This window comes from Thermobia domestica, chromosome 15 (assembly GCF_964235325.1).
Source record: "Thermobia domestica chromosome 15, izTheDome1.hap1.1, whole genome shotgun sequence".
In the NCBI taxonomy this organism is placed as follows: domain Eukaryota; kingdom Metazoa; phylum Arthropoda; class Insecta; order Zygentoma; family Lepismatidae; genus Thermobia; species Thermobia domestica.
The window spans coordinates 53,717,578-53,740,989 of record NC_137468.1 but is presented as its reverse complement, the minus strand read 5'-3'; the positions used below and the strand labels follow the sequence as shown (position 1 = coordinate 53,740,989).

At 34.1% G+C, this 23,412-nt stretch overlaps 1 protein-coding gene across 4 annotated transcripts in view; it reads right to left on the bottom strand.

Annotated features, from left to right (window-relative positions):
* LOC145671031 (uncharacterized) overlaps positions 1–20,269 on the bottom strand; it is a 31,292-nt gene extending 11,023 nt beyond the window's left edge. For 2 of the 4 annotated variants that reach the window (XR_014128430.1, XR_014128429.1), the window contains exon 1: positions 19,807–20,269. Coding sequence is in view for 1 of the 4 variants with exons in the window: in XM_081739701.1 (XP_081595827.1) it covers positions 13,059–13,343; positions 19,807–20,157 (636 nt within the window). In the remaining 3 variants the exon portion in view is untranslated. Of the gene's footprint in view, positions 1–12,553; positions 13,344–19,806 lie in introns of those variants that run through there. The other 2 variants (XM_081739701.1, XR_014128431.1) reach the window with 2 other exon arrangements.
* Positions 20,270–23,412: the final 3,143 nt, after the last annotated feature.

Below are 23,412 nucleotides of genomic sequence, written 5' to 3'. Positions count from 1 at the left end.
ATATTAAATTTCTTTTGAAAACACACATTATAAGAAGAATATTATCTAACTATTCCATACATATACTTTAGTTTTGACATTGTATTTGATCATGGTTATTCTAACGACTGTTTCAATGGCTGCTGTCCATATAATAAGTATAACGATTTTGAATAAATCCGCATAGTTCCGAAATTTAAAATTACCAGCATATTATGCTCCAAACCCGTGAAAAATACAACTCTCAGTCTACATTTTGAAATCCTCCTCCTTTGGGATCTTGAAGTACCTGCAACTGCTCTCCTCACTACATACTTGATGAATGACAACTAACCACTACTGGAAGAATAATGAAATGAAATAAATCATATAAACTCCGTTTTGTGATTACCTGTTTAAAAAAACAATTACACTGAATGTGCATGGAGTGATTACATTCATTATCTTACAATAGCGGTTAAACATCTCATTAATTGATGTGTTAATGCGAACTTAATATTTGTCCCTTTATAGAGTCTCTCACACACATAATGAGGAAACCAGTTGCAAGTATTCATAACTGCAAGGTTTCTCGGTGAAATCAGAAGAGTTTCGAAATATAAATAGTGAGTTGGGTTTTTCACGGATTTGGGCCATAACACTAAGTAATTTTGACACGAAACGATTGTTTGGGGAAACGTGATTAAAGAAACATCATAAAACTGAAAAACATAATAATTCATCTAAATATTTTTTCAAATAATCATCGTAAATGTTTAAAATGATGTAACTTTTAAATTAGTTCGTGAATGTTTAAAATAATATTAACTTTTAAAATTAGTTACAACTCAATACTTACCCACATATAACACAAATTTCATCGTTCAAACATTGCCGGATAAACTAATCAAGCTAAATTTCTGACAGGAAAAATTGTATGTACCTCCCAAGTTCGATGCATTAAAAGCAAACAGAACTGAAAGGAGAATAAATACAATTTATTGCTGAAAGTAAATCTACATTTCATTGAAAATAAAATACATTGAATTTCAATCGGTCGGTAAACAGAATAAATAAATAAATAGATATACCTTTCCATTAAGCAAAATTAACATGGTAAACTCTTAGGAAACTATGAACGCTAACTGTCCTAATTCTATTGTTCCTTTTATATATACGAAGTGTGCAGAAGGCAGCACCGTGTAGCGCTCATAGTTCTTACAGCCGCCGATAGAGTAGTTACAGTTTTCAATACTACAGGCGGCGATGTTCAGTATGCAAGAACCTATATGTGATCATCCGTTTCCTCCAGCTGTGGCACCTATCGATCTTCATTCACAAATTTATTGCAACATGTGGGGAAGGTGTAGTGGATGTGAAAAATGCGTGTTCGTGGGCGCAGAAGTTTAAAAGAAGGTAGAACGTCGTTTGATAACGAACCTAAACCACGGACACACCGGATCGACAGTATGATTGTGCGAGTGAAGAAAATTGTTATGGAGGACAGCCAATTAAGCGTGTTTGGTATCAGTTGTAGATTAGCACTTTAGCATTTTTACGAGACATGTTGAGACCATTCTGCATGATGATCCGAAAATGTGAAAAGTTTCTTGAAGATGAGTTTTCCGAATGGTGGCTGCTGACCATAAGGCTAAGTGGGTAGCAATATGTCAATCGATGTTAACACGTGATGGCGGCATGAATAGGGCTTTCTTTTTGTCAACTGACACAATGGATGAGACATGCTGATAATGTTATTATTTAATGCTGATAAATAACGGTAGTCGTCACAATAGACACGCCCAAGACTCCCTACAACCAAAGAAATTTCGGGTAGCTACCAGTGCTAAGAAAGTCATAGTTGCCATTTTTCGGACAGCGAAGGCGTAATCCTCACCCCATAGTGTTCCAGAGGTCACTAGTGATAGCTGCACCTCACGAACATGCTTTGAAGACTAATCTCATTGAAGTACTGCAACCGAAACGACCCGAGAAAGTTGCTCATATATTTTTCCAAGAAGACAATGCTGCTGTTCACCGGGCATTCCTAACTCAGGATTTTCTTCGTAACACCACCTTTGAAGTAATCTCATGCTCCCTACTCCCCAGACTTCGCTCCTAGCGATTTTTGGCTCCTTCCGACAATGAAGAACAATGTCTCCGTGGACGTTTCTTTTCCAGATGAGATGTTTTGGAATCAGCGACTTAGGGAGTCGTCGCTGTGAAAAATGTGTATGTATAAAGATGAAATGTGTTGAGAAGTGACAAGTTTTAACTTCTTGAGGTAAATATCTTGTGAACTAACAATAGGAGACTTTAGAGTACATCTCGTACAGTGACGTACGCAAGGGGCACACAGGGTCTTAAGATGATTACATGGAAAAATAAAAATTTACCACACTAAAATATGAATACAAAAACATCGTTGTGTCCTGGAGTGCAAATAGTCTTGAACCTTTCCGTGTTAAAAATAAAATATCAGACCACGCATGTTCTTAAAGAGAAAGAAAAATTACGACAGCAGATATCTTTGCATCCTGGCTTTTATTATACTTTTTATTACAATGTATTTGATTCTAAGGTTAAACATAAGGCACGACGATACAAACGAGTACTTATTCTTTCCGAAGTTCCATACCGTATTACAAAATTTGCATACTGGTTGTAAATCGTTATTTCCCATCATAACAGGACGTACAGTCGGAAGGAGCAAATTGGGGAATAGGTCTATTACTACATAATATTGTGTAAGTAAATTCGACCTCATGACATCTCATCATCTTAAGTGAGTTTAATATTTGATTTTTTTTTTTTTTTTCAATTAAGCATTTTCAGTATTTTACAAATAAAAATGAAAACATGATAATTATGTAAAAGTGCTGACATGCAGATACATTATATAAGATATGTGCATATTACTATTATTATTACTATTATGAATATCAGTAATATGAATTTGAGTGCTTAAATTTCCCTTTAGTGAAGTTCTGTGTATGCCACTTATCTCACTGATGTTTTGTATTCTCTTCTAAAACTTTAATGTAAATGGGCCATATCTAATTTTTGCCAACAAGAAAAGGAGCAGTATATATATATAAAATCTTTCCAGATGGATCTATATACAAAATAATTACACGAACAGTTACGTTCTTTAAAATATTTCCTTGATTATAAATAGTTTGATTTACTGTATGTCGCTAGTCTGCCAACTATATATAACATACACCTGTACATCAATACTTTTTGTATATTCCTACCTTGCAATAGCCAACTGTTAAAATTTTAAAAGTTACTAAATATCCGAAAGAGCAGTCGATTGAAAACTCTCGGCAGAAATGATAAAGAAGTGTATCCTAATATTGTGTAATTATTGATAGATGCTGTAAGATACATTTAAGGACAAGATTCAAGCGTTTTCAGGACTATCAAAATACCTATGTGAAAATAAGCATTCCATTAATCAAACCAACATCTTGTACAAAACTTCTTAGCTTACAGAGAAACAAGTTTATGAATCATCAAGACTAAGGACTCTAAATTAAACCTGAAAAAAGGTAACTTAGAAAAGCAATAGGACTTCATAAATTACTGTAAACAATAAAATTTTTTACCTACTGTTACTGCATCGAAATTTCCACAGCATTCAATTCAGGATACTGCACCGGAAGTACACCTAGTTGAATTTTAATGAATATGGAAATAATGTTTCAAGGAAGAGAAAAGTCCAAATGCTGCTCATAAATTTATTGTGTACAGTTTTCAATTTCCTCAGAAGAGTAAAAAAAAAAAAAAAAACCTACTGTATCTACTAAATTTCGATTTTAAATGCCAAAGTTATCCTTTTTACTTAATACACGAAGAAGATGATGAAGATGAAAAAGAAATGAATTAAGAAACTATTCAAGAAGTAATCCGGAGGATTATACGAATAAACGAACAGTAAGATTTGCGAAATATATGTAGTAAGAATTAATAGTCCCTGACACACCACACAGCTAACGATATTCGCTCTCTTATACCAAATATAATGTTTTTACTTTACATCTCAAGTTTTTGAGTTTCACTTAGAGACTAGTCAAGTGTGATCTTCCACTTTTTTCAGTAATTTATTAAAATTATTAAACTGGACAAGATTTTGCTTCCTTTGGAACTATCCTAGAAGAATTAATGAAACATTAACAGCGCAACATCTTAGAAACAATGTTTTTCGTTTTGGAAACTTGAGTGTTGTACTGTTATTAATTACAATTAGTTATTACTAGTTAATTAAACTGTTGAAGTGTAAAAAATGATCAACAGTTTTCTGGATGTTACTATTTTCTCCAATCATTGGAAGATTAAGAATAAAAACTAGTAATAATCTTTATTAACAGCACAATAGATGTTAGAAAAAAAATATTTCTAAAGCTTTTGAGTATTAATGCTTCATTAATTATTCTAAAAAAGTTTCATAGGAAGCAAAAACCTTTAATTAACTAAACTGGACACATTGTTAGAAGTTACTGAAGAAAATGACAGAGCGCACTGCAACAGTTAACTTGAAATACAAGGTAAGGGCATTATATTTAGATTATCTATGTTAATTTTTGGTGAGGAATTAAATATACATGAATAAAAAGGAAATACGCAAATTGCGGATATAAATCCAACATACATCTCGGGAAATATAATACTATCTACAGAGTTTACTAACCATTTGTAAGGATCACGAATTTTTATCATGCAAAAGGAAGTGTAGGAATATATTAATCCTTTTAAATTTTGCTTTTCTTAAGGTAAATTATAAACTTTCAGTCAAGCAGCTACAGTACCATCCTTATTTATCATAGGATCATGATTCGTACCTCATTCTCTTCAGAATAGGACAGCCTATCAAACGGTACCATTCACATTTCCCTATAATGTCCTTGAGGCGGGAAGTTGAGAGAAATCGGGATAATTTCTTTTTTTTTTTTTTCACATTTTCAGCCCCTCTGGACTACCCTGTGGTAGCGCACAAATCTCAAAATCAAATGAAAAACAGTAAGGGTGTACTAAATGTGTGTGTACAAAATTTTAAACTTCTATCTTGAATAGCAAGGGCGGGAAAAAATATTTACCAATGAGCCCCACAATGTCCCAGATTGCTCAAAAAAGACCCAGATGTAATATAAAAATTTCCTAAGACATACCTATTTATCCTAGGGTCATGGTTCGTACATCGTTCTCTTCAGAATAGAACAGATTTCCAAACGGTTCCATTCACATGTCTCCATCGTGTATGAGGCGGGAAATCTCGAAAACAGTTTTTTTAAATGACCCTTTTTTACCTTTAGCCCCTCTGGACCCCCTGTTTTAACGCAAAGATTTGAAAAAATCTGAAAAATGCAAAGGGGTGCACTGAATGTGAGTGCAAATATCAGTCTTCTAGGTCAAAAGTATCAGGATGTGAATGGCAGCATACATAGGGTCGCCAGACGTCCCGATTTTCCAGGACAGTCCCGGTTTTCAATGAAAGAATTAACTGTCCCGAGAAAGGCTTTTCGTGTGCCTGTCTGTCCTGGTTTTCGTTCTTCAGATTGAAAAAAATTCAACCTGCAAGAACTAGTATGTCTCACCTAAAAACGGAATGTAGTGTTTTTGACTCAGCTGGTGACGCAACAAAGAAAAAAAAAAAGTCTCTCTTCAATCATAAATGGAGAGCATGTCGTAACTGGTGCTATATTTAGGACCTGTTAAACACAACAAATCGGAATTCGAAATAAGGGACGCCATGCAGCTCTTCATGCGTTACCTTTTCACATTTTTTATATATTCCTTGTGGAGCTTCATTTGTGTTAATTGTATATAGAATGAACCGGAAAATTGTGAATAATAACATGGAAAAGACAGGTAATTAATTGATTCTGACCAAACGAATAGGAACCGTAATCTCCCGGTTTACGGTTGTGATTGGTGTCCCGGTTCTTCGCTTACAAAATCTGGCAACCCTAAGCGTACAGGCGCTCAATGGAACACTTCACACCTGTTTTTCCATACTTTATTTTTTGGCTTTTTGAAACCCCCTCCCCTTACTATTCCATGGGAGAGTCTTTTGAGGAACCGCTCATAGTATACTCATTTAGCGTTCTGAATAATAATAATAATAATAATAATAATAATAATAATAATAATAATAACAATAATAATACTGGAACACTGATATCAACCTGATTTCGTTTTTCACAACAAATGACTAAATCTTCAGAAAAATACTTCAAAGTTGTCTCACACTTCTTCCTCAGGATACTGATGCTCTAATTACAGACTCCTTTTCTTCTTACATCGTTGATTCTTATTATTGATTTCCTCTTGTAAACTTCGTATGATTTGGAAGGGGAGAAGGGAACTAGGTAACCTTCAAATTTTGTTACCTGTGAGGGGTGTCAAGGGCTATTGTCTTTCCACTATTACATACGCTTCGCAAACAGTGAGATATGCGAAATATACAGTAAGAAAATAATAGTAATCCTTGACGCACTGCTCAGGTAACAATATTCGTGCTTTTATAAGAATTAGTGCATTAACATTCACACACACTGATGCCTTAAAGCTCAAATTCATTTGTTACGTCTTCCTTGCACTCAGTAACTGATTAAATGCAGGTGTATTATAACAAGAATTATGGTATTTTCAAAGATAAAAGTACCGAAGTTGTTCAAATCGTTGGTGGTAGGCCAAAGTCACGAACGTACAATTCTGGCTGTTCTTGTTTGAGTCTCAATCCTCTACAATATACTGCTTTAGCGCAAGCGGTCACATTTAAACATGTACGGCTAGGTTTCACGTCAAAATAGCCAAAATTGCACTATAGTACTTTGGTGTACTGCAGACAATACGAACTTCAATTTTTTCATTCTTTGAAAACAACTGCTCTTCCTGTTCTGATATACCTGCATTTAATCAGTTAATGACCTCAAGGAACACACAGTAACTTAAGCTAATACTCAACTAGTATTTCTGTTTCGAGCGATATATTCCGAAGTTGTCTCGCACTTTTCCTCAGGCTAGGAGATTACGAAGTATTACATCAGCAAACATCGCTAACTTGTGGAAGAAGTACAACAAACTACGAAACATATCACTGAACAGTTGATCTTTCTTCAAGATTAATAACCACGAAGAAGGTAGGTTTTACAAGAACTTTTTTTTTTTTTTAATGTATAACTATTACTTTCAAAAATTTTACAGTCTTCAATAAACACACCATAATCTGCGTGTGAGCAACAATTAATTATTTAAATTAAGTAAACTATTATTTTGTCCAATGATGGAGAGCAGTATGTGAGTGAAGTCATCTATTCGATTTAGACGCTCAAGGACAACATTCCCATGAAGATGATGCTAAGTGTTAGGGGGAACATTAAAATTATCGGACATATATTAAACAATTATACGTACATTAAATGAATCAATTACTGTTATTTTCAAGTTTCGAATCAGTAAAAATATGATTAATATTAGTGTTTCCTCTGAAAACAACTAAAGTAACATTTACTAATCTTTGTGAAATCTACGTTCTTCGATTACTGTCTGCAGTCAATTGCGATAGCATTGGATGCTGAAATTATTCCAGAGAAACAAGAATTTTAGAAAAAAAAAATCAAAAGACTGCGATCTTGGTCAATAATTAATTTTCGGATCAGGGGCCACAAAATTTTTAAACGGTCCCTAAATCGAGTTTTCGTATTTTCTACGGAATAAGCACATCATACTGAGTTAGTGAGAGTTTGGGTTTGGCTACACTGTATATAGTTCCCCAGTTATAAGACGTACAAGAAAATTTTTGACTGAAATATGTCAGATCTTTTGATCCAATAACCACCCAATAAAAAATCCCATATTAAAAATGTTACTAGTTGATAATATTTTTCTTTTTTAAGCGTCAGATTTTTTTATACTAAAATTTTTTTGCTATTTCTTCATTAGCAACAATACAATAAATAATATAGGGTGATTCTTTACAGGGTTTACAACTTCAATCATCAGGTTTGGCAACTATACAGCACAACAGGCGTGACTATTCTTTTACATGTACTAAGCTTCAAATTTCTAGACAGAATTCATAACAAAAGTTTTTCAACTGAATATAACACGAATTCCATGCTTTAAGTCGACATTTAATCTCTTCGTAAATTTGTTTTTGGTCTGTTAATACTGATTATTCAATTTTGTCGAATATTATCTGATATTTTAACGCATCCATAATTTCCAGTATTACGATCTTGACGAACATCCACTATTTAGTTTTCTCTGCATTTACGTCTAAACCAATGTTCCTGCAACATTGAAACATGCATTAATTAATGCAACTATCTTCCTCGGAATTCCAAATTATTCCAATTTTTACTTTACCTCAGAAAAAATAGGGTTATTTTTTATACTAACGTAAAGGCCCAAGGCGTGCCTCTGAGGCTCCTATTGAAGTATGTACTTTTCTAATTATTTGATACTGTTCATTTTTTATTACCATTGACAAATGATTTCATAGCAAAGTAGTAACTAGTCTTTCCTACTAACGACGGAAAATACAAATGGTCACGGTGGGTTCAGGTAGCTTGTATATGCAGCAGGGAGTCTCAGAGGCAACCCTTGGGCCTTTTAAGGGTAAAACTAGCATGGGCTTTCTCAGATTAAGCAAGATCAACTCTACTATGACGAAGTCCATATCTTACAAATCCCATTTGTGACACTAACTATAAAATTAGGCACCAATACTATCTAAGTACTTTAAAACATAATCCCAAATACACCAATTAGACATCTCTTGAGCCTTCTGTTAATATTAAATGAAATCAACTGATACATGCATCTCCTAATCATTTACACTGGCCAACAAAATTTGAACTTTTTAATGTCATAAGAGAAATAACAGGTGTTTCTTAATTTTTTGTGCTGATTTCACATATTTTTTTACAGAACTTTTCCTATACTCAGTTTATACATTTCAGGGTTTTCGAGTAATCACATGAACAATATTTTTCGTGTGTATACACTATAGTATTAAGCCATCTTAGCTGAAATTACATTTACTCACCTGAAATGTACACTCATGTCCAAAATTATTGTCGCATATCTATAAATATGTTGTTGTAGGAATATAATTTGATAACGAATTCGACCAGTATTTCTTACAATGTTAGTATGTATACAATCGGTAAAGATATGTATGTGCCAAATTTCATGTCAAAAGAGCAGTAAATACGAATAATAAAACGAAAATAAAACTTTCTTGTTCATTTAGCAACATTTTGTTTTACTCATTCTAATTTTCGTATTTATAATTAATTTCCTACGAAATTTACCACAAATATACATTTCCCGATTATACACACAGTATCAGTATTAACAGTACTCTGCAAAATCATTATCAAATTATATTCTTACAAGAAGACAGTTATAGACATGCGACAATAATTTTGGACATGAGTGTACGTGAATTGGATTTTCCGCTGTACTCCACCTGAGAAACATCTCTCTTCAATGTCCAACAATAGTCTGCCAACATATTTGGACACCATTTCTCTTTCCGCGATGTCTTGGTGGAAACGCTCCTCGTGTTCGTCGTTCACAGCCCCTAGGTTTTCAGGGAAGAAATAGAGATGGGAGGGCAGAAAGTGTATTTTTGAAGACATATTACATCCCATTACCTTGTAATTCTCAATCATCTTACTGACACGTTATCTCCAGTTATCAGACCTTTTAAAGATTGCTATGCAGCTGCCTCTTGCATATTCAAGTGGTTTTCAAATTGCGTAATTTTCATCAGTTCTCTTATCTGAGGGCTAAAAAATACTTTCTCTATTAGTTTAGCTTCACTGATCCTTCGGAAGAGAAATGCACTGTCATCGCGATCTAATGCTTTCAAAAAATTCTTAATCAGGCCTAGTTTGATATGCAGTGCAGGCAGGCAATAAGATTCTTTCAGAACGTACAAGTGGTTGCTGACAAACATTTTCTGACTTCATGGATTAAGTGACCCTCTCTTTGGCCAGTTCTTTTTAATATAATCAGGGTGTCTACTGGAATACCAGAAAGTAAATTCATGACTTTTTCATGACTTTTCATGACCTTTTTGTTCAAATTTTCATGACCATGGCGATAAAAATTTCCATTAGTAATAATAAACCCCTACCATCAGTGGTGCATCGGTTAAGATGAAGGTCACATTATGTTCTTATTTGTCTAATGTCAATTAGCTGACAACTAATTTTAAAATGCAAGAGCAATTTAAAAGGCAGTAAACAAATTTTTAATTGCGGTTCTAAAAAGAGAAAACAAATTATATAAGAAATTCGTTTTAAAAAATAGATCATTAAATTTAAAATCTGCACCACTCAAACGAATAATATTATTTGCACAAGTCTAAAGGCCTAAAAATACACTATTTACATTTCTTAGAAGTAAAGAAATAGCAGATCAGAAAGTTGGACAGTAAAAAGTTGTTACTGTATTACAGAGACTAGAAGATGAAATGGGGAGCAGCTAGGAAGACAGTAAAGTACCAGTTAGCCAGCACTAACTGGTGGAGGAAATTCTCACAATTACTGACCTGATACAACTGTTTCAGTACATGCAGTATGAGGTATAAAGGTATGAAGTATAAAAATATACTCTGGAATTTCAGATTTTCATGACCAGTTGGGTAAATAAAGGACTTTTTCATGGCTTTCATGACCACTAAGCAAAATATATGACTTTTTCATGACTTTCATGACCAGTAGACACCCTGATAATGATTACATTTCTCTCTGCTATTCTACTTGCACAAGAAGCAACAAAATTTAGTATAGACAAGCTGCAACCCAAGTAAGATAGCTATAACTTTCAAATCTCCACATATCTGCCAAGAAAATATGTCATACTTGATAGCGGATAGTACGAGCTTTATATTCTCATAATTTTCCTTCAAACCAACTGCATGGACTAAAGGAATGGATGGATATATGTTTCCATTATGAAGTAACACTTCTTTCAAACTTGTTTTCGAGGAATCTATGAACAAACGGCAACTCTCAGATTTATGCTCACCACCCAGTGACTGGAACAAATTCTCATCATTGCAAAAAACCAAGTCCTCTTTAGAAAACAAATACTCTTTTTTTTTTTTTTTTTTTTTTTTTGGCGTTGGTGGAAAAAGTTACTGTGGTGTCACCCTACAGTTCATTCCTTCCTTTCAATCTTGAGGCGAGTAATTCTGCCTTGCTTTTACTTAAACCAAGACCCCAAATCAAATTGTTTAAATCCCCCTGTAGAGGTTCATTTATAGCACGCTGTCCGCAAAATCTGAATCATTCTGTAATTCACCTTGATCAGGAAATTCTTCAGTCACTGTTATGGCATCTGCTGGAGTTGGTATGGGAAGTCCTGGCCCATGAAGCACCGGTCGCATTACTGAATCTAAAGATGGATATTTAATAGTGTGTCTGGACTTCAAGCTTATTCCAGATATCTTTGTTAACACTAGAAGGACCGGATGGGTCAAAATGACCCATCACCATATTTTAATATTCCACTGTAAACGTACTTGAAATACTAAGTGAATAATATTTCAAGTACGTTTACAGTGGAATATTAAAATATGGTGATGGGTCATTTTGACCCATCCGGTCCTTCTAGTGTTAAGCAGAAGTAGCAATCTGTCAAATGGTCCTTAGATTCGCGCTATATCATAGGGACCGCATAAGGCATACGACGGGATCCTTTCAACAGGCCAGTTAATAGTGTTACACATTTAGCTCAACAGATTGCCGGAGCCCATGCCTCGTTCTGGTCCATTTTGTTGTTAGAAATAACAGTCATAAGCTCTTATTAAAGGAGTAAACTTTCGCCTCTGCGCTTTGATAGCTCACCACACGCGTAACAAAAGTTGTTTCTATCATTAACACACTTTCGAGACGTATTTCTTATACACTATGCACTTTTAAATTACTTCTTATAATGCACTACTATGAACGGTATTACACATTTCTATCACAATTCAATTGACAACGGAAGAGGGCACGAGGTAGTTTCTTTAAGAAAGCTTTAATGCATGTGCGAAATTTACCTCACAATCACTAAATGCTGTAAATCAATTGTTGACACAATGTAATGAAATATGAATGTAACATACTCTTTCTAATCAGATGTTATATACCACAAATGCTAATGAACAGGGAAAAAATATTTTCAAAATTACAAAAAACCTGGTGGTTGATGGAAAATTGCAGACCATTTTTGGAATCAGCAGACAAAAGTACATAAGAAACATCCAAAATTGTTTATGTAACAAAATCATTGCTGGCCAGTGTTACTGAAGTAATTAATTAAAACTGCACGTAGCTGGTAAACTAGAACTCGGCTAAATATTTTACCAACAACACCTGCATCGCATTTGAAGTCGTAAATAATGTTTAATTCAAGTTAAAAAAACACACCGAAAACAGTATTATTGTTTAAATAATAATCAGTATTTTATTTGTAAAACAGGTTGTTTAGTTATTTTTTCTGAAAAGAGTCGAAGGAATTGTAATAAAATGAGGTTGCTTAATAACAACAATAATTAAATATTGAAAATAACAGTTAAACGAAAATATTCTAGACTAATCATTTTTTAATAAAAATTAATGTATTCTTTATACATTATCTGGAAAAACATATATACATATGAAATATAATATGAACATGTGTAACAGATATGAGTGATAATTTGTGCATTAATGTATGATGATTATAACGGTTTGTGTTCGTTGCACTTCATTGTCAACGGGAATATCAAAATTTAATCTGATTTCGCGCAGCTAACACATACGAAATTTAATAAATACCCTGCCAATACTTTGAATTATGTATACACACTCACTTCAGGAATCCTATGTCGTCAACTCAAAAGATCACTTCTAATATATACATGTAACCGCAACTCTCACTCATAAACACAAATATTTGCAATTCTTTATCATCACCGGTCGTCACACAAGTAACAGCACATTTTAGGTCAGATTTTAAACTAAATAGAGAACTAAAATTAATTTCTGTCAACTCTAACCAATAATGTGGACATGGAAGTGATGAAAACGAATGAACGAGTTATCACATGATTACGAGCTACCCTCAGTAGATGACCCTCCGCTATCTGTTTCCTGTGATTCATGGTTAGGCGAACTAGAGGTGGCTTCATCTGAGTCACTACCGAAATTCAAGGAACCCGCCAGAACAGATATCTGAGTACCGGTACTTGAAACTTCAGAACTAGTGTTACTTTTACTCAATCGAACAAGTCGTGCCTGCTCTTCTAACTCAGCCCAAGGATCTTCGACCATTGAATGATGATAGTAGAGGGAAATATCAGATTCGTGGCCTGGATTTGTAAAACTGCCTCTTTTCTGTAAACAAATGGAATGACATTTACGATAATCATCGAGAATTCATTTTTTAAAGCCGCTGAACAAATAATTAAATATCAATTCAATGTTATACAAAATAAAGTTAATTAAATTTGTCGACAAGAGCATTACAAGTACAAACAAATGGTAACTGTTAGGATAATAACTAGTATATAAAAATGATTGTCAGTAACTAGAAAAATAATAAGACTCCGCACTAAAATCAAGACATGGAAAATTATCATGTTTATACAATTTTTTTAAAGCAAATAATTGTAATACTTCATTGATTAAGTCTATAAGAGTTTCCTTAGCAGTTTCAGTCATGTATTCAGTGGCTTATTTCAAGGTAATGCCTCTCACATGAAGATCGAATTACGTTACGGAAAAATCTTGCAGTTTTAGTGCAAGGGTCCTAAAATTGAAATAAGACCTCTTGATGTACTAGTTGTTTATGCATAAAAAAAAAAAAAAAAAATTCATTGATCGTAGATTACACTCACTAATTTTCCGATGTCAACGAATTTGACTGTCAGTATATTATAGTTAGCTACATGCTCAATAATTTTTTAATCTACTAATTATAGCTAATTTAATTTTTTTCATACAGATGTTCGGAATTAAGTGTATAATTTACGTATATCAATAAATTAAAAATCAATACCCAAGTGAGTGTTCTTATGTTGTTAGTGTCTCCAAAGAATCATTAAATCGCCAGTTCTTCAATCAAGAAATCACAGACAAAAATAAAAAAATCTATATAAACAACCACTACATCAAGATGTCTTATTTCAATTTTAGGACTCTTGCATCAAAAGTGCAAGATGTTTCCAAAAAGTAATCTAATTTTCATGTACGTGACTTAACCCAGTGAAAAAATAAACGGAACGTGGTTCAAACTTTCAAGAAAACGTTTATAGAAGAAATAACGAACTATTACATTTATTAATTTAAATATATGCATGGAGTTAATGACCTACACTGCCAAACTGTAAGAGGTCATTCATCACATCAAAGTAAGGAAAAATTTTACATGGATCTATGAAGAGAAGTTTACAGTTTCAGAGCTACGGCTGTCCAAAAGCTGGAAAGAATATATTGCAACACGCGTTATTTCTACGAACATAACGAACTGTGGAAAGGTGGTCCATGACAGCGTAAAAGGACGCTACATATACGCCATCCAAAAATTTATTTTGCAGCAAATGTGCAATGGATTTCCCACAAAGTACAATTCCTTCACACACTTCACTTCCTTCTTACTTCGACGTGAGGAATCAGTGCTTCAAGTTTGTCGTTATAGTTCATTAACATCCAGTATATATTAAAAATACATCAACTGATGTCATTAAATACATGCTTATACTTGTTTTAATACAGTGATAGCTACGGAATTAATTTTCAAATATATTACAAATATATTAGTGTGCACACTAGAAGTGGTGAAAAGGAACGCTACCCTTTCTATTAATCAACCGAATGACTTATCCTCTTTCAATCCTTCATCACTTACACTGTTTTACGAAGTAACCACTAAGCATCGTTCCGAAGTCATTTTGAAGTGTTTTAAGCTTGAAAAAAGTATTTTGATGTTTGGAATTGAATTTATAGCAAAAGATCATTTGTAAAATATTACCAAAACATATATACAACATTAACTCATATCATAAACACAAATTTCTGGAACTATTATATCATCATCGGCCGTTACACAAGTAGAAGTACGTTTTAAAAAATGACAGATTTAAATTACATTGGCATAGAAATACATTTCGTTTAACTGTAAGAAATATTGTGGAATTGCACGTGGTGACCAAAAATCACATGATTACGAACTACTTCCAGCCGATGATCCTCCGATATCTTCCTGTGATTGATGATTAAATAAACTTTAAAATAATAAAAATCATGACTAGAGACCGGATGTTAGGCAAAATGCCTATTCTTTATTATTAAAGATATGATCAAAAATAACGTTTTAAAGTTTATATGGGGGTTTATAGTTTGAATTCAAGCCAATTTTATTTTGCCTATTTCGACCTTTACTGCCTAAATAATTGCTTTAGTGCCTAATATTGCCTATTCTATGCATTTTCTTCAAAATAAGCCTTCATTGGGAAAATATATAATTTATATAACACAAATAATACACACATATTAAGTGTTTGTAAACACAAGCACGTGATACGTTACGATATACATACATGGTGAACTTCAAAGGTGTGCACATACTTCGGGAGGTGATTAATGATATCAAAAGAAGGCAAAAGAGTCCCCTTGTATTTTGTCGAATTCCGTGTCGTGTACGACTGACAGAGTGCCAGTTTGGAATCGAAAATTATATCCTGACAATTGGAACGGAACCGAAAGATGTGCACATACTTTAAGAGGTGATTCGTGACATGAAAAGAAGACAAAAAGTCCTCTTGAATGTCACGAATCACCTCCCGAAGTATGTGAACACCTTTATATCCAATTGCCAGGATTCGGTTTTGGATTCCAAGTTGGCCCCCCTGTCACTCGTACACGACGCGGAATTCGACAACATGCAACAGGACTTTTTGTCTTCTTTTGATGTCATGAATCAGCTCCCGAAGTATGTGCACATCTTTCAGGTTCACCCAGTATGTATGGAATGCATAACAAACTTCGTTTTTATATATACAATAAAAGAAGATATTAACAAACAAGTATGTTTCTATATTCTTTGAACATTATCTATGACTTGAATCTATTTTTTAATGGTATTGAGTATTTATCTTCATTACATGGAGTTATATTTTAGTGCCTATTTTTTAAATTTTTAGTGCCTATTTGCCTGCCTATTTTCCAGGTTTTTAGTGCCTAAACATCCGGTCTCTAATCATGACTTAGCGAAAACATATTCACGTGCCTTTCACAAACAATAACCTAGGTACGTGGGTTTTGGTGCCAAAATCAAAACTAATCTTAAGATATCAGAGCTTCTGCTTGCTAATGTATATAAAGATACTCTTGTAAAATATCTGCATGTAGTACGATATCTATCTAACTTTGACATACATAAACATGTTGATATTTACAGAAAACCCTTCTACGGTACTATTTTCATTTTATTTCTTATCATGAATATGGCTGATACATGTATACACTGTGTAACATTTACACTACACACTGATGTATTTTAGACAGCATCAGGACAAGCTTTTGTAGAAATATGTAACATCCAATAAGTATAGCGTAGACGATGGAATGAGCATACAATACAAAAGACACTTGTACACGGACGTGGCTGTCGAGATGCAGACGAGTTCATTCGAGGTCACACAATTGGGCCTTTGGAGAGTGGTATACGTTAGAGCACTACTAGTTCTGTGTTAAGTGTACCGAAGAAGATTTCAGTGTAGCCGTACAACAAGACGAAAAAACAGGTACAAATCCAAAATCGGGTCGACCGGAACAAATGGCAAGCATTAAGAGTGTGATCATGAGAACTGCCATATAGATCTGCCAATGTCGTTGCAGCCGACGCTGACAGATCAACATGGACTGTTCAGGGCTATTAGCTTAATGTGGGAATGTACCGACAAGTAGGCAAAAAAGAAGCCTCTGCTTACAAAACAAGTGACACGGAGACACAATTAGGATACCGCTATGTATTATTTGGAAGACGTGTTGCATTCTCCGATTTTTAAAATTTGTTTTAGTTTTTCCTTTTAAGTTTAACAATTAATACCAATGAGGGAGATGGTGATTATAAGGCATATTTTTATAACTGGGGGGCCAGAATATTTTGCTGAAAAACTTCGCACTTTCTTGCTATATTTTCCGTATTCTTTGATGGTTTCGGTAGGTTAGCTTAGTATATTTAGACTTGGGGGCCAGAATTCTTTGCTTAAAAATCGTACTTTCTTCATTTATTTTCTGTGTTTTTGATGATTTAGGCTAGGTTAGGTTAACTTAGGTTATATTACGTCTATACTTAGTAATTACACTTACGGTACGTAACTCATTTCTCCTGTAAACATGGTGACTTTACCTGATTTTGGCCCCCCAGTTCCAAAATTAGCCCGATTATAGTAGTGGAATGATGAAAACGGGAATCACCGATAAAAACTCACGATCACGATGTTTGGGTTGATTTTGAGTTTAACGTCCCGTTTAGCAGCCAGGCGATATGAGACGTGGTCCTACTGATTAATATGAAATCCGAACCACATGAGCTCCCACCAGGAATCGAAACACACGATGTTTGTCCACCACAAAGCCAACCTGGCGGAAACTGGAATCGAACAAGAATAGCACCGAGTTCGCAATACTAAACAGTGTAAAGCTCCTATTTTTGCGCAGTAATCATGGGTGCCCACCAGGGGGGGGGATCACGCAAACTGCGACATTGAAATATTTTGGGGGGGTAAAAATCTATATAAGTATGTCTGAGGGGGTGTAAAAATTAATCGAAAAGAATTTTTTTTCATGGAAGAACACCTATGGATAGACAATTGCGGGGGGATGCGTCATGGACATAAGGGGGGCATCACTGCAGTAATACAATATGAAGCCAGACGCATCTAGTGAAGAACAAGTACAGCACAAAAATAAACATTTCTAAACACCAATTACAAATGAAGGAGAGAAATGAAACAGGAGTCACTGGGAATAAGGTATATTAAAACATTAACAATGAACTAGTAGTACAACGTTGAAAATACGTTAATCGGGGCCGCCATCAACGGAAGATTAGCCGTTATTTGGTATGTCGTCACACACGAGAAAGTAACCTAATATTAATCACACCTTCTTGGTGCAGGTTAAGATAAGGCATACCACTCGAAATAGATGTTGAAATATTTCAACTGATTTTCTTTTTACTGTCCTCCAAAACATTCGCGCGCTAGGTGACATGACAATAGTCCACTTAGCACAGAAGTTCAAAGGGAACAAACAATTACATTTCTATTACGATTTGCATGTAAGTATACAGTGTCCATAACTATCAAAAATTACACTGCAAAAAACACAAACCACCCTGTGTTTGATAGTCTTCTCGGAAAGTTACGAATACAACCTAAAAGAAACAAAGCAAGAGTGCGGCAGGAGGCCTGCACGATTAAGCGTCCGCAGGGAGGACGCACGACAGCGACATTGAATTGTGCAAAAGCACTTGATATTACATAAAATCAAATAATAAATTAGAGCTCTTGTAATGGTTTCACACTTGTAAATCTAAATATGTACACAAAATATACTTCTCCTACACTGTGCAGAAATACTCCGCCGGAAAAATTAGTATATTACTCGTCTTCGATATGCACTCATTCATTTTAACCCTAGTGCAGGCGCCGTAGGGTTTCACACTTGTAAACACTACAGGTTTCTTACATTGTGAAAAATTCTTCCGGTACTGGAATTTAATTCTCTACACAATCCTAATTCATATTCACATTTTTTTTAACCGTAAAATTACCACTTTTATGACGGACCAATTTTAATCAGTACTAGTCTTTTCACGCGAAGTATTGAATTTTACTTATAGCTTCTGCACAATGTCGTGTATATCAACTTGATCTGCACCTATTTTAAAAACCATAGGATTAAAAGCAGTGTGTTTTATATTACTGTAGAAAACTTTAATCTTGTTCTTGGGTTAGGTGTTACAGATGGTGGCCAGAAAGAAAAGGTTCAATGTTCCGTTAAGGGGGTCCAGTGTCTTTGACACCACTTCTTTCTATTGATTTTCGTTTGATTGCATGATATAAAGTTATATTAGGTTCTATTAGGTTAGGTTACGTTAGAATAGGTCAGGCTAGGTTAGATTAGATTAGCTTAGCTTAGCTTAAGAGGTCCAGTGTAGTTTTGGACCCCTTAACGGAACATGGACCAAGAAAAGAAACTAACCCTAAGTGATCTAACCTACTCTACCCTAACACACATCTACTCCCTTTTCGGATTAAGTTCTGATGAGCTGCTCCAAAGAGCCAAACATATGTAGCAAGTGAAAGCCAAGTCTAACCTAAGCTACCCCAACTTGTTCATAAGTAATTACTGTCATGTTGAAAAGTTGCCAGGACTCCACGGAATAATTGCCCCTTCTGCAACACAACAGCCATATTTTAGTTCGTCTTATTATAATTAATTAAATGCTACTACTATAATCGACTACTTACTACATAATACATCCAGAACGATTAAGGTAATTTAGCCCTAGATTAGGTTACTATTTCCTTTAGTTTCGGAATATTTAATATCCTGGAATCAATATTATTTCTACACTACAGAAGGAAATTTACTGTAAATATACTCAACAACCTAACTCCATCCAACTGGAATTATAGGAACCATTTTGCCTATGAGCAACAAGATGTAGAAGATAAACAAAATATACAACATCGTGGGGATACTTTACAAATTCACTCAAGCATACATTACAAATAATAGGTAAACTATAGCTTACCAGTTGAGATATTGTATCTAAGAAACTCACCTTATTTCTAAACGATTCTGAAGATTTGTTTCTGGACATATACGGACTAAAAGAATTTCCACCCTTATTGCTAGGAACGCTTCTATTTATATTACTCCCATGCCTCCCACGACCTTGTTTGTTCCACATGTTGTTTGGGCTTCTACCTGAAATATGTTCAGGAGTACTTGACCCCAGAGGAATAAAATCATTGCGCTGATTACCTCTAAAATTACCTCTATTAAAACTTCGAAATTGTCTATGAGCTTGAGGCGTCGCAAAACTATGTTTTCCGTTATTTCCTGAATACATCCCTTGTCCTAAAGGGCTAACATTAGGCAGTGTGTTATATAATAATTGGTTTCTATCCATTTTGTAGGTAAATATTACGTCGTAAACCTGACGTACAAACTTTTTAACACAACAAATCCACTCCTTTTCGTCCTAATCCTGAACGTCACAGATTCGCTTTCTTCTGTCACCGTTGCCAGAGCATCGTGATACAGAAAAAAATCTCTCTACCAGATTTTATTCCAATTATCCCAGATATTAAAAGCATTTCCTGTAAATGGACGCTATTCAGTAATGGTTTCAGCCATCGCAACCCAACGCAAAATCGTTTTATTTTGCTATAACAGGTACACGTATATCACTTTAATTATTTTTTTTTAATCTCTTGCGTTGTGCTACGCTTCACCATTTCTACGGAATGTTGTTAATGTAATACGTATTTTGTTACTTCTTGTTAGGCACAGAATGAGAATATGGAGGCACTTATTTAGAAAACTACAAAATATAATTATTCACAAAGAAAGATTAACACGTAAGGACTTTATTCATGTAGACAACGTACCTATTCACAAGCAACTATAAACAGCATAAAGCTCACTTTCCACGCTTCCTTGTGGTTGGCAAAAACAGTTCCGTAAAATACTTATAAAGTAAAAATATATACTCAACAGAATAAACATCTTTGAGTTATTACAGGATTTGTGCAGAGTAGTTTTTAGTGTTATATTAAGAATTTGACTAATGCGTGATACTAACGTCAATATTTAGAAACACATTCTTGAAGTAGAATTGATTTACACACAAAAAAAGGGTATGCTACGACTTTTCTGTTATTCTGTCCAAGTTCGCATCTTGTAGTAATAAACTCTTAATACGATATGCTAAAAGCAACTCTGAATAAAACCTTGTTTCTATATATATACATCAGGGGCGTCATTTAGGGGGAAGGGAGGGGCATTTGCCCCCCCCCCTGAGTTTGAGAGTTATATAGATTTTATCAATAGAATAGTAGTAAATGAATGAAAAACGCGAAATTTTACTTATATCGAGGGGTTTTGCCCCCCAAGCAAAATCTGAAATGACGCTCCTGATATAGATACGATAGATAGATAGATAGATAGATAGATAGATAGATAGATAGATAGATAGATAGATAGATAGATAGATAGATAGATAGATAGATAGATAGATAGATAGATAGATAGATAGATAGATATCTGTGGGTTGGGTCTAAAAGGGCCAATGTCACTTTTTGGAAAAAATGAGATGTTCCTCAATTTTAACGCCTATAAATGTATATTTTCTTGTGCAAGAAAGGCAGATGTTAATATGAATGGTATATATTCCAAACTATTTTGGGTTGTCATTTACTCTTCTTGTACAAGAAAACATCCATTTGTAGAAGTTAAAATTAAAAGAGTATCTCATTCTTGCCAAAAAGTGACATTGGCCCTTTTACACTCAAGCCACAGATATATGTATAAGGCAATAGATGTGCATAGATTAATTCCGTAGTCAGTATGAATATAAGGTGAACTCAAGTTAGAATGCTCAAAAGAGATTCTTGGCCTCCCTATCTCAGTATAGCTGGATACCAATCTGGCATAGACAATATCTTTATGCTCCGAAATGGTTAATTTTAACCTGGGAGAAGTGAATTGATTCAAGTAAAATATATAGTCCTTTAAAAACAATCGTTCTTTATCTGATTTTTTTCTGTCCAAGACTAACTTTTCATTGATAACTAAACAGTATTTATTATGTAAATGTATTTAAATTTTTGTGCATAATTTAGAAACAAATCTGCACAACATATGGTAATATTTCACACTTTTGTATTGTGGTTAAGGTTTAATATCATGCCAAGATTGGCTCAAATATGATGAATTCAGTTAATTTTTTGTGAGATTCTGACTGAAAATTTAACAGTTCATAACTCTGGAATCAAAAATCTGGAGAACATGATAACTTATACTCATATATAGCAGTTCAAAATCTACAACTATCCCAAATTTAATTCTGAAAGAATGAGATCGATGCATGACTCCTTGTTTACGAAAATAGGACTCAAAACTTGTCCGTCCATAACTCCGGAGCCGAAAGCCCGTACGATATATTTTTCAGTTTCCTGAATGGGAAGAAAGAGAGCAGTCTCAACAATATTAAAATTTTCCACTATTTATTCAGGAAATGGTAAATGTAAGAATTTGGTTAAATTTGAGGTGAGAAATTCGGAATATAAACTTTGAAATAAAAATAATGAAATATGGAGAGAAGGAGAAAATTTATTTAATATTTTCTCAGAATTCAAATCGACATTGTATATCTTATCGTTATGGGAGAGGATTAAACAGTTTAAAATTAATTATTGTATTACATAGTTAGCACTATTCTATAGAGATGCAAAAAAGCCGGCTTTTTTGAATCGATGTTTTTTTTACATAAAAAAGCCGGCTTTTTTGGGAAAAAAACGAGAATTTTGGAAATTTTGGCTTTTTTCAACTTCACGATTTTTCTTTCTAAATAGCTTTCTTATAGTATATTCTATAGTTAGATAAGAATTCCATGACCTGAATGTGATATTTCGCTCTGAAATTCACCATCAAGATGGATGGAGCACGTGTTTTACGAATTAAAGCTAACATGAAGAATGTAGTATTTGAGGGTAATTTTAGAGGCTATTTAACTTTATTTTAACTTTTGAGTTATCGACATCTCTTTTCTTCTCTAGTTTGTCATCCGTGTTTCATTTCTAAGAGCTTTTAGTACTCTAGCTTCTAGCGCAAAAGTTAAACTTGCCCGTTTTTCTATTTATCCGTCAAAGCGTACGTTTTTCAATATATCCGTCAAGCCGTACTTCCATATTTCTGTTATACTGTAGCTGTGAAGTGCTTTAGCAATAATTTTCCGGACACAACCTTGAATACCAATTTATACAAATAATCAGTAGCGGATTTAGAAAAGTACTTTAGGAGGGTTTTTTCTGATTGTTTCGTTTCCTAAAAAGTCCTAATTTTATTTGGGAAGTGCTTGAAGTTTATGAGTACAGGCATAATATTTCGTTTCGTTTATATGTTTAGCAATAATCTTCCGGATACAACTTTAAAAATCATTTTATACTGAGAATCAGTGGTGGATTTAGAAAAGTATTTTGGGAAGGGTTTCTTACTAATGTTTAGTTTTTTTTAAACATTCGTAATTTTTATTTGACGGGAGCTTAAAGTTTAGGAGTAAAGGCATAAATAATAGATATTTCGTTTGTTGCAGACATTCCGTAACTTTGGGGAACGGGCTTCAGTCCGAAAGACCGCCCCCCTAACCTTCGCAAAACCGTCA